General features: G+C 39.4%; 1 protein-coding gene across 1 annotated transcript in view; it reads left to right on the forward strand.

Annotated features, from left to right (window-relative positions):
• LOC126416745 (ubiquitin carboxyl-terminal hydrolase 20) overlaps nt 1–12,625 on the forward strand; it is a 187,938-nt gene that overhangs the window by 66,103 nt on the left and 109,210 nt on the right. Inside the window, exon 10 of the mRNA XM_050084581.1 lies at nt 3,393–3,514. Coding sequence (XP_049940538.1) covers nt 3,393–3,514 — 122 coding nt within the window. The remainder of the gene's footprint in view (nt 1–3,392; nt 3,515–12,625) is intronic.

The following is a 12,625-nucleotide window of genomic DNA, read 5'->3' on the forward strand; positions in this document are numbered from 1 at the left end:
CTTTTCGGGTATGTAATCATCTGATGAACCCGAACTAAGCACTTTGAAATCATTGCAATCTTCTTCAGTTAACTCTTGCAGTCTTTTCACTTCGGAACAGTTTTGTATTGCAAACGAGGTTTCACCATTCTTTTCTTCTGCTTCTGTAATTTCTACAATACGGTATGCAAACAATGAATGGGAATCAAGCCAATCAAACTAACGGTCTGTATCTCCGTGGATGATTATCTCATAGATAAATTTAATAGTAATTCATCTAGGCCAAGATTTTTCAGGAAGTAAGTTTAGACATGAACATTGACATTGGTAGGAGAGATGGTGTCATTGTCTGCTGACATTGGAAGTTAACCTATTTTCATTGTGGTCACTCATCATAGTGAATATTGTGACTTTGCATTTCTGTGAGCAATGCCAATGTTACAAGATGACTTTGATATTTTTTTCCTCCATTGATAGTTATTCCCCAATAGGGGCCAAATATCTAAATGTGTAAAATGATTTCAGTTTTACAATAATTGGCCAGAGAAAAAGTCTAACTGTGTGTAAGTAAGAACATGAACTGATGAAACAGACTTCATTAAATGACCTATTTCAACAGTGCAGTTCACCTCTATTGAAAGAGAAAAATTGTTAACTGGTACTTCAAAAGAAAATAAAAACCACAGTGAATATACGAGGGCAGTTCAATAAGTAATGCAACACATTTTTTTTCTCGGCCAATTTTGGTTGAAAAAACCGGAAATTTCGTGTGGAATATTTTCAAACATTCCCGCTTCGTCTCGTATAGTTTCATTGACTTCCGACAGGTGGCAGCGCTGTACGGAGCTGTTAAAATGGCGTCTGTAACGGATGTGCGTTGCAAACAACGGGCAGTGATCGAGTTTCTTTTGGCGGAAAACCAGGGCATCTCAGATATTCATAGGCGCTTGCAGAATGTCTACGGTTATCTGGCAGTGGACAAAAGCACGGTGAGTCGTTGGGCAAAGCGTGTGTCATCATCGCCGCAAGGTCAAGGAAGACTGTCTGATCTCCCGCGTGCGGGCCGACCGTGCACAGCTGTGACTCCTGCAATGGCGGAGCGTGCGAACACACTCGTTCGAGATGATCGACGGATCACCATCAAACAACTCAGTGCTGAACTTGACATCTCTGTTGGTAGTGCTGTCACAATTGTTCACCAGTTGGGATATTCAAAGGTTTGTTCCCGCTGGGTCCCTCGTTGTCTAACCGAACACCATAAAGAGCAAAGGAGAACCATCTGTGCGGAATTGCTTGCTCGTCATGTGGCTGAGGGTGACAATTTCTTGTCAAAGATTGTTACAGGCGATGAAACATGGGTTCATCACTTCGAACCTGAAACAAAACGGCAATCAATGGAGTGGCGCCACACCCCTCCCCTACCAAGAAAAAGTTTAAAGCCATACCCTCAGCCGGTAAAGTCATGGTTACAGTGTTCTGGGACGTTGAAGGGGTTATTCTGTTCGATGTCCTTCCCCATGGTCAAACGATCAACTCTGAAGTGTATTGTGCTACTCTTCAGAAATTGAAGAAACGATTTCAGCGTGTTCGTAGGCACAAAAATCTGAATGAACTTCTCCTTCTTCATGACAACGCAAGACCTCACACAAGTCTTCGCACCCGAGAGGAGCTCACAAAACTTCAGTGGACTGTTCTTCCTCATGCACCCTACAGCCCCGATCTCGCACCGTCGGATTTCCATATGTTTGGCCCAATGAAGGATGCAATCCGTGGGAGGCACTACGCGGATGATGAAGAAGTTATTGATGCAGTGCGACGTTGGCTCTGACATCGACCAGTGGAATGGTACCGTGCAGGCATACAGGCCCTCATTTCAAGGTGGCGTAAGGCCGTAGCATTGAATGGAGATTACGTTGAAAAATAGTGTTGTGTAGCTAAAAGATTGGGGAATAACCTGGTGTATTTCAATGCTGAATAAGACAACCCCTGTTTCAGAAAAAAAAATGTGTTGCATTACTTATTGAACTGCCCTCGTAGTAAGCAGCCTCTAAGTGTATTGCCTTATAAATATTTGCTACTTTTTTTGTTTGTATGTATTTTTGCTAACAAATAAATGTCGATGTCTTAAAATGTTTGGATGGAACTTTCTATGTTATTTCACTTTTCAGCAAGTTACTGTGCAAAACTTTTCAAGAACAACGATTATGAAGTTTGCTTTGTCGATTAATAAACTTGCATTGCCAGTTCCTTAATTCTGAATGTATATTCAAGCCTTTTATACCACAGTTGGTATCTCACAACCTCACTGTCTCAGTGCAGTACTTGGATGACAGAAGTGATGTAAATCGACATGCCATTAATTTTGAAAACACTACTGTTTGACGGTGATTTCACCTGTTGGTGCATCCAATTATGTCTCATGTGAATGGGTTTTAAGCCAAAAGGACTAAGAAATATAAAATCTTTCTATCAAATGGGAGGACAATTTCCTGTGAAGGAATAGTATCACAAGACAAAATATGAAATGTGGTGGTGGTCTTTAAAATGAATTAAGTGCCAATAAAGTAATCAGCAGGAAGAAACATAAAACATGTGAAGTTATAAAATAATAAATAATGTACCGGTGTTTCTTAAAAGCTAGAAATGAGGGGAAAGGAAAAGTTAAATAAAATAAAAAATACATGTGGTGAAAACATTGGAGAAAAGGACAACCAGATCTATACTGAGTGAAATAAGGCACTGACTTTTCTCCTTATAATGTAGTAGGTCTTGCCATTATTGATTGCCTCACTCTTACAGCAGGATTTTCATTGAGGTCAGCTTCTCTGTTATTAACTATATGATAGGAAAGGTTATCGGTGTTGCTATGCAGGTGGAGACAGTGTTTTGGAGATTGGATGAGCATTAGACGGTGGTAGGTAGTGTGTTCATGCCAACATATAGTTGCATCCCTGGTGAAATATTTCATCCAGTTGATCCAGTATGGTTTAGCACTGTTTCTAGTAGAGAGTGATTCTAAAATGTTATATTAGGGATTTTTTAAGGTTACAAAAAAGCGATTTTGAGGTACATTGTTCTTTTTCAAGAATATTGGTAATTTTAACAGGCTCTACACAATATTTATCAGCAGTCTTTTCTTTCTACCTTTCTTTATTTTATGTTTCACTACAGCTTGTATTTCTGCCTCATATTTTCTGTCAATATGTGACTTGTGAACACTGGTATGAAATACATGCTTGTAAGTTTAGAAGAGGGATATGTATTTCTATATATCATTGTAATTCCTAAAGAAAATAGAATTTAAAGAATTAATAATGTAAGTAGAATGGTGGTTGCAGAGTTTAATGAATTCAATGGCACTGTTCCACATTGACATCATATGTAAAGTTGTGATTTCTTTTTTTTCCTCAAAGGGTTGGGTATCCTGGATCTGGGAATGGGTACGAAGCTGGTTTTGGGGTCCCACAATCAGTTTGCATGACTGTCTTGCTGCATTCTTCAGTGCAGATGAACTTAAAGGAGATAATATGTACAGGTACGCCAAAGTTTATTCCCATTTATATACAGAATTCACACTCATAAAAAAGTGACTTCAGAGTAATGTTTTTGCCAGTAAAATTTACTTAATACGTGCAACTGACAGATATTATTAATCTCCTCCATTTAATTGTTGATACTGCAAGTCAACATGTCACAGTTTACATTTTTTTTTGTTATTCCCCTTCACTTGATTTCGTTTGAATGAATAATATGTTGTTGTTGGACCCTGGATAGACAGATGATAGTGTCATCTGTTCTAAGATAGTAGTTTTCTGCTGTATGTTTTTGCAAACTACTGCGGAAGCTGAATTTTGCTGACAATATAGCAAATGTCAAAGCATTTTAGTAAGTTCATTATTTTTTATATCTCAGTGTACCACGTAGTATTATTCAGCAAGCTAAATTTCAATGCATTAGGATTTTTATATTTTAGAAGTAATATTAAAAAATGCTTCACTTCTGAACTATTAAAGCAGCAACTTACCAAATCTAACATTGTGCTTTTAGGTTTGTTGATTTAAAATCATGTAGCTTCTACCACCTACTGTATGATAATTTCAAAAGAGGGTAGCATGCGAGTGATTTATGTATATTATCTGATTGCTTCAATTCTACATATTGTAGCTTATTATTTATTTTTGCCGAAGTGATCTGATGAGAATCTATACCTAATAGTTTGCGGGACAATTTGGTTCTTTGATGTAATCCTGAGCAAAAGTTTGGTTGTGTTGGATGGTAAACTAACTGCTAAAATTTTAGCTATGTGGCATGCCCATGTATTAGGGCTAGAGAGACACTAAATTGCCTACTGTATAAATCTACAAATTGGCACATCTAATGAATAAGATTAATTGTTGTTTTCACTGTTATCATTGTCAACTTATTACATTCTCCTATGTTTTTAAAAATAAGACTGTTAAATATCTGAGTAATAGCTGTGATTGAAGTAAACGTTCCATGAGCACTGCGCACTACTGTTACAATTATATGCAAGAGATGTTGCTCTCATGACTACCAAACATAGAGTGAATTGACCATGCTCTCAGAACACCTTTTAGCATCCCTTGCCTGATGTAACATCCCCCTGTTACAATTGTAGCTTAAAATATATCTTCACTCACATGTGTAACAATTTATTATGTTTAAGGGACTGCTGTCACCCCCTACCAAATTATTGTATGAATGAAATCGATAGCAAAATTTTTGAACAGGACACAGCTGCCTGGCAGATAAGAACATTGAAATAAAAATAAATAAATAAATGAAAAAATCTGAAGTGTTTAGAAGGAACAAATGACATTAATAATAATAAAGAATAAGCCTCCAGTATGTTCTGCCAGTCGTAAAAGGCAACGAAATGAACAAACCACTAATAGGGCCAACCCCCCTTTTAGTGTGATTAGTTGGTTCAGGACAGAACTAACGAAGCTTCGGACAAGCGCCGTCATGGTCGGGGACGATGCTTGAACCCTATGCCCGCCCACAATGGTAACGACACTGCTAGCCAGCTGGAAAATGATTTAAATCCAAATAGAGGTGTTTTGCAGGATATGCTTCCTGCAACCACCCTAGAAGGAAAACAAAGACAGAGCATGAGATGGTCAGATGAAGTTAACCGACACCTCATGTTCTGTTATTACCAAGCAACAAACCTAGGAACCAATACAACTGGATACAGATCACAAGTATACACAACATTTATTACCAGATACCCAGAATTAAAATTTTTAACAGAACGACGATGGGCTGATCAGATCTGTGTAATAATAAAAAATAACAGGATACCCCAGTCAGAATTAGAAAACATCAAACAACAAGTACAATAAATACTACAACAAAATAATGTGGAATCAGTAGAAGAAGAAAATACAGTAATGGACTCAAACATCTCAGAGCAAACAAACAAAGAACAACACGCATCAATTAAACAATCAGAGGGAAACGAAATCTTAAGACAGCCACCAGAACAAGCACAAATAGAACACGAAGTGACACACATGTTAGATATAGAAGAAAAGTTTCAGCTGACATATATAGAATACAAAGACACAAATACAGACATTAGACCATTCTTGCATAGACCGCCAAATAACCCACAAATCGAAACAACAATAACAACTATCAACACAATCATACACAACAAAATAAATGAAAACACAACTATGGAAGAGTTACAACTACTGGTTTATATAGGAGCACTCACTACACTAAATATACACACTCGGCAGAGATCAGAACCAACCCACACACAGAAGAAACCCACAAAACCAGCATGGCAACACAGGCTACAGATCAGAATAGAAAAACTGAGAAAAGACATCGGACAGTTAACACAATTTATAAGAAATGCAATGTCAGAAAAAAAACGAAAAAGGTTAGGTAAAATCTCACAACAAGAAACAATAGAGCAATTAGATGAAAAGAAGCAGAAATTACGAGCATTGGCCAAATGACTTAGAAGATACAAAAAAAGTGAAAATAGAAGGAAACAAAACCAAACATTCAACACAAACCAAAAGAAATTTTACCAGACAATAGATAACACATACATTAAAATAGACAATCCACCAAACACAAAGCACATGGAACACTTCTGGAGCAACATATGGTCAAACCCGGTACAACATAACAGGCATGCATGGTGGATACAAGCAGAAACAGACACATGCAAGATGATACCACAAATGCCTGAAGTGACAATTTTGCAACATGAAGTCACCCAAGCAATTAATTCTACTCACAATTGGAAAGCCCCTGGAAAAGATAAAATAGCAAATTTCTGGCTAAAGTTCACCTCAACACATTCACATCAAACTAAATTATTTAACAGTTACATTGCAGACCCATACACATTCCCTGATACACTTACACATGGAATAACTTATCTGAAACCTAAAGATCAAGCAGACACAGCAAACCCAGTTAAATATTATTGCCCCATAACATGCCTACCAACAATATACAAAATATTAATTTCAGTCATTACACAGAAATTAATGACACATACAACACAGAACAAAATTTTAAATGAAGAGCAAAAAGGCTTTTGCAAAGGAGCACGAGGATGTAAAGAGCAACTGATAATAGATGCAGAGGTGACATACGAAGCTAAAACTAAACAAAGGTCGCTACACTATGTGTACATTGATTACCAAAAAGCTTTTGATAGTGTAGCCCATTCATTGTTACTACAAATATTGGAAGTATACAAAGTAGATCCTAAATTGATACAGTTCCTAAACATAGTAATGAAAAATTGGAAAACCACACTTAATATCCAAACAAATTCAAATAATATCACATCACAGCTAATACAGATTAAGCATGGAATATACCAAGGAGATTCATTAAGTCCTTTCTGGTTCTGCCTTGCTCTGAACCCACTATCCAACATGCTGAATAATACAAATTATGGATACAATATTACTGGAACATACCCACACAAAATCACACATTTGCTATACATGGATGATCTAAAACTACTGGCAGCAACAAATCAACAACTCAACCAATTACTAAAGATTACAATTACAGAAGTATTCAGCAATGATATAAATATGGCTTTTGGAACAGACAAATGTAAGAAAAATAGCATAGTCAAGGGAAAACACACTAAACAAGAAGATTACATATTGGATAACCACAGCGACTGCATAGAAGCAATGGAAAAACAGATGCCCATAAATATCTAGGATACAGACAAAAAATAGGAATAGATGATACAAATATTAAAGAAGAACTAAAAGAAAAATATAGACAAAGACTAACAAAAATACTGAAAACAGAATTGACAGCAAGAAACAAGACAAAAGCTATAAATACATGTGCTATACCAATATTGACCTACTCATTTGGAGTAGTGAAATGGAGTAACACAGACCTAGAAGCACGCAATACACTTACACGATCACAATGTCACAAATAGAGGACACATCACATACATTCAGCAACAGAAGGATTCACATTAAGCAGAAAGGAAGGAGGAGGGGATTTATCGACATAAAAAACTTACATTATGGACAGGTAGACAATTTAAGAAAATTATTTCTAGAACTAGCAGAAACTAGCAAAATACACAAAGCAATCACCCACATAAATACATCGGCTACACCACTGCAATTTCATAACCACTCCTACAACCCTTTAGATCACATAACATCAACAGATACGATGAAAGTAAATTGGAAAAAGAAAACACTACATGGCAAGCACCCATATCATCTAACACAGCCACACATCGATCAAGACGCATCCAACACATGGCTAAGAAAAGGCAATATATACAGTGAGACAGGAGGATTCATGATTGCAATACAGGATCAAACAATAAACACCAGATATTACAGCAAGCATATTATTAAAGATCCCAATACCACAACAGATAAATGCAGACTTTGCAAACAACAAATAGAAACAGTAGATCACATCACAAGCGGATGTACAGTACTAGCAAATACAGAATACCCCAGAAGACATGACAATGTAGCAAAAATAATACATCAACAACTTGCCTTACAACATAAACTTATAAAACAACACGTTCCCACATACAAGTATGCACCACAAAATGTACTGGAGAATGATGAATACAAATTATACTGGAACAGAACCATTATAACAGATAAAACAACACCACATAACAAACCTGACATCATACTCACCAATAATAAGAAGAAATTAACACAACTAATTGAAATATCCATACCCAATACAACAAATATACAAAAGAAAACAGGAGAAAAAATTGAAAAATACATCCAACTGGCTGAGAAAGTCAAGGACATGTGGCATCAGGATAAAGTTGATATTATACCAATTATACTATCAACTACAGGAGTCATACCACACAATATCCACCAGTACATCAATGCAATACAGTTACATCCAAACTTATATATACAACTTCAGAAATCTGTAATTATTGATACATGTTCAATTACCCGAAAGTTCCTAAATGCAATGTAACATATACCGTACAGTTAAAAGGAAGTCACGCTTGATGAAGGTCCGCGTCACTTTCCATTTTTAACCAGACCTAAGGTCTGGGAAAGGAAAGAAGATAATAATAATAAACTATTAAACTACCAAAGCCAAAATAAATGTAAAAATTCATTTATAACTATTTACAAAAAAATCATGAAAGGTGCCTGTCTGATAATCTGGTTAACATTACTTTCATACCAATAATTTTAGTTTACAGCATGAATTATGCTATTGAACAAATGTAACATTTAAAGAATGTAGTCAATGGAAAGATGTGCAATCATTTCTGATGAAAAATATTTGAGTTGTGTAGAATACCAAATAAGTAATCTTTTTTTCTGTAGATTTCCATTTGCATACTTATCATTTAATGTTTAGTCTTCAAAACAGTTGTAAGGGGATTAAATATTCCATCCCAGATAAATAAATTTTGTGAGTAAAGTTCTGGGTGAAATAATGTTAGCAAAAAGATTTTCATAGAAGCACATATTTAATTCATAACAGAAATTCACAAATTGCTTCAAATTTTCGTGCAATTTCTTATCACCACACTCGCTCAACATGTTCTTGAGTGTTCGTACGTACCGTCATAACTGTCTGTTGTCTGGCTACATAGTACCAAGACTGAACCACCTCTGTGACCTCCAGTGCTCTGATCAGGACAGCTTCAATTTTATGAACACACAACTGAGCCCAAATTTGCATCTGGTCTGTTACTCACTCATTAAATTCATCTGACACAATCAATCTAATGTGAAACTGAAAACTAGCTACAAAGTTCAACTAAACTATTGCAACATGCTTGACACATAGTGCACAAATCTCCATCACCTCCCATCTCTAGTCCACCTCCCCCCCCCCCCCCCCACCCCCCGCTCCTCTGTCTGCCTCTTACTCCTCCTATATCTGCCAATCTCCTCCACACCCACCCCTCCCTGTTTGTTTTCTCCTGCCCCCTTGCTGGTTGTCTTTCCCTCTCCCCTCCTGGTTTTTCTTCTCCCGCCCCCACCCTGTTTGCCTTCCCACTCCCTGTTTGTATTCTCCTGCCCCATTCCCTGTTTGTATTCTCTTGCCCCACTCCCTGTTTGTCCTCTCCCATCCCACTCTTTGTTTGCCCACTCGCTGTTCGCCCCCCTCCCCACCCATCCTCGTTTGCCTGCACCCCCTCCTTGTTTGCACACCCTCGCTGCTCTTCCTGGCGGTCCATTGACCCGTCCCCCTCCCCCACACCCGCCATTTTTGTTGGCCCGCGGCCACCGCCTCCACCCCCCATCTCCCACCCCTCACTCCCCACCCCCGGGAATTTACTCGCATCTCAGTCTACGTTTACTAAACATAAATGGAATGAGGCTAAAGATTTAAAAGACTCTGCCAGCTGCACCTTGGTTCCTCATGACATCATGTACTAAAGACGGTCAGTCCTTTACTGCAGTTAATCTGTTTATTATTCAGAAAGGTGTTGATGCAATTGCAGGTGCTGTGAAATCCTGCTCTCTTTTATGCAAAGGCACTTTGCTTTTGGAGACTAATTGTGACTCTCAAGCCCAACAGCAGCTCGCAGCGACTCTTCTCCATGGCTCTCCTGTTCGTGTTGAGGCCTATCGAACACTGTATTCTTAATGTGGCATTATTTACACTAGCCTAATTGATGGTCTGACCGAGGGAGAAATTCAAACTTACCACTGTGATCAGTGTGTCACTGCAGTCCACCGGGTGATGAAAAAGGTTGATGCATCCTCAGTTCCTATACGCACTATTTTTCTCACATTTGATAGAGTAGTGCTTTTACTAAAGACCAAAGAAAGCTATGAATTCCTCCCTGGCAACATTCAACAACCAAATTTCCCCAGTTGTGATGAGCAGGTAGAATACCTTAAAAGTTATTCTTACTGCCGCAGAACATTCCATTCCTCACGCTTCACCTTTACCGCACCGTGTCCCAGTCCTTTGGTGGATTGAAGCATGCATTTTTTAACAGTCATCCTACAATGGCGAACTGCTCTCACTATAAACAGTTGCGTGCGAAGTGTCATCGCAGTCTTCGAGGTGGCAAAAAAGGTAGCTGGATTTTATTTACAAGTTCTTTTAACAGTTCCACTTCCTCTTCTGTCATGTGGGCCAACCTTCAACTGTTGCCTGGGACCATGGTCCATTCCCAAATTTCCAGCCTGAACTTAGCGTATGATGTCATTGTGGACCATGTTGCTATCTCCAACATCTTGTGCTGCTATTTTGCGGAGATTTCGAGCTCCACCCACTTTCAAGCTCCACCCACCAATACTCTGCCTTCCTCCATCAGAAACAAGTGGAGGAGGTTCAGTTGATATTCTTCTCTTCTCAGAATCGTGAATGCTACAATGGTGCCCTTACTATGTGGGAGCTAGATCATGCTCTCACGTCCTCCCAGTCTTTTGCCCAGGGGCGGATGGTGTTCACATTCAGATGTTGAAGCAGCTTTGTCTTGTGGGCAAGCCCTTTCTCCTTCATACATAAAATCACATCAGAGCAGATTGCACATTTCTTAGACGCTGGGATGATCCTCCATACTCTTTATATGCGCGTCTTCCGTGGCTGCCTGTCCCATTTCCTTCAAGAATTTTTAAAAGATAGAGTCTTCAAGATACATGTGGGTTCTGCCTCGTCAGACACCTTCATGCAGGAAAACGGGGTGCCTCAGGACACCATCCTGAATGCCGTACTCTGTCCTGTCGCCATTAGTCCTGTTATGCCCTGTCTCCCACCAGGCATCCCCTGTTCCATTTTCATTGCTGACTTTGGAGTCTATTACAGTTCTCCACCGACATGTTTCCTTGAGGGGTGTCTTCAGCGATGTCCCAATAGCTTTACTCATGGGGCATTAACACTGGCTGTCGCTTTTCCACTGACAAAACCGTTCTTATGAATTTCTGTCGCTGCAATGGGTTTCTTCTGCCATCTTTACATATTGGGCCTGTTGCTCTTCCGTTCACTGGAACTGTGAAATTATCCGGCCTCATGCTTGATAGAAAACGTTCTTGGTCCTCGCACATGTATTAGCTGGCAACCTGCTGTACCCAGTTCCTCAATGTCCCGTGTGTCCTCAGCGATACTTCCTCGGGAGTGGATCAGACCACCGTCCTTCGTTTGTACTGATCACTTGTGCTGTTTAAATACAATCCATTGCGGCATCCATTTGTCCACTGGTGGCTTTAAGGCTAGCCCGGTAGAGAGTCTCCATGCAGAAGCTGCCGAAAGGCCACCCATCTGTGCCTCCTTCAATGACTCCATTGACCGCCAGTACGAGGTTCATCCTTCTTCTCTGTTACCTCCTGCAGTTTGCTTTTGGCTATTGCTCTGGCAGCTTAACTTCGTGCTACATCATCCACTTTCCCAATTGGTGTGAACCCTTCACCACTTTGGCTTCATGTGACGATGCATGTTCACTTTGGACTTCATTCGCTTCCTAAGGTCTAAGGTCAGTCTTCCTGATTGGGTCTATCACTGTAAGTTTCTTGACCTTCGCATAGAACTTAATGATAGTACCTTTCTGTACACTGATGGGTCTCGGACTGACCGTTGTGGTGGGTGTGCCTTCATTGACACTGACCATTTTCAGTGTCAGCTTCCGGAATGCTGCTCAGTATTTACAGCAGAGCTCTTTACCCTTTATCGAGCCACACAGTACATCAGGTGACACAGGTGTTTCAATTGTGTCATCTACTCCTTCTCTCAGTGCCCTTCAGAGCCTGTGTTTGCTGTATACAGTCCATTGTTTAGTGCAATGAGTCCAGGAAAGCTGTCACTTGCTCACTCTTGGAGGAACCACTGTGATGTTTATGTGGGCTTCTGGTCACATCGGTCTGACAGGAAACGAGGCTGCCGAAGCAGCTGCCAAGGCTGCAGTCGTCCTAACTTGGCCTGCTAGATCTTCCATTCCTACCGATGATCTCCATGTTGCCATTTGTTAGCAGTCGGTGTCTCTTTGGCATCACCATTGGTCTTCTCTTCATGGAAACCAGCTCTAGGGAATTAAACTTCTTCCAGCTGCTTGACCATCTCTCAGCCCTCTTGCTGCGAGATCATTTTAGCTAGGTTGCATATTGGGCATTGTGATTTTAGCCATCACCATATTTAAGTGGTGATC

This window comes from Schistocerca serialis, chromosome 8 (assembly GCF_023864345.2).
Source record: "Schistocerca serialis cubense isolate TAMUIC-IGC-003099 chromosome 8, iqSchSeri2.2, whole genome shotgun sequence".
In the NCBI taxonomy this organism is placed as follows: domain Eukaryota; kingdom Metazoa; phylum Arthropoda; class Insecta; order Orthoptera; family Acrididae; genus Schistocerca; species Schistocerca serialis.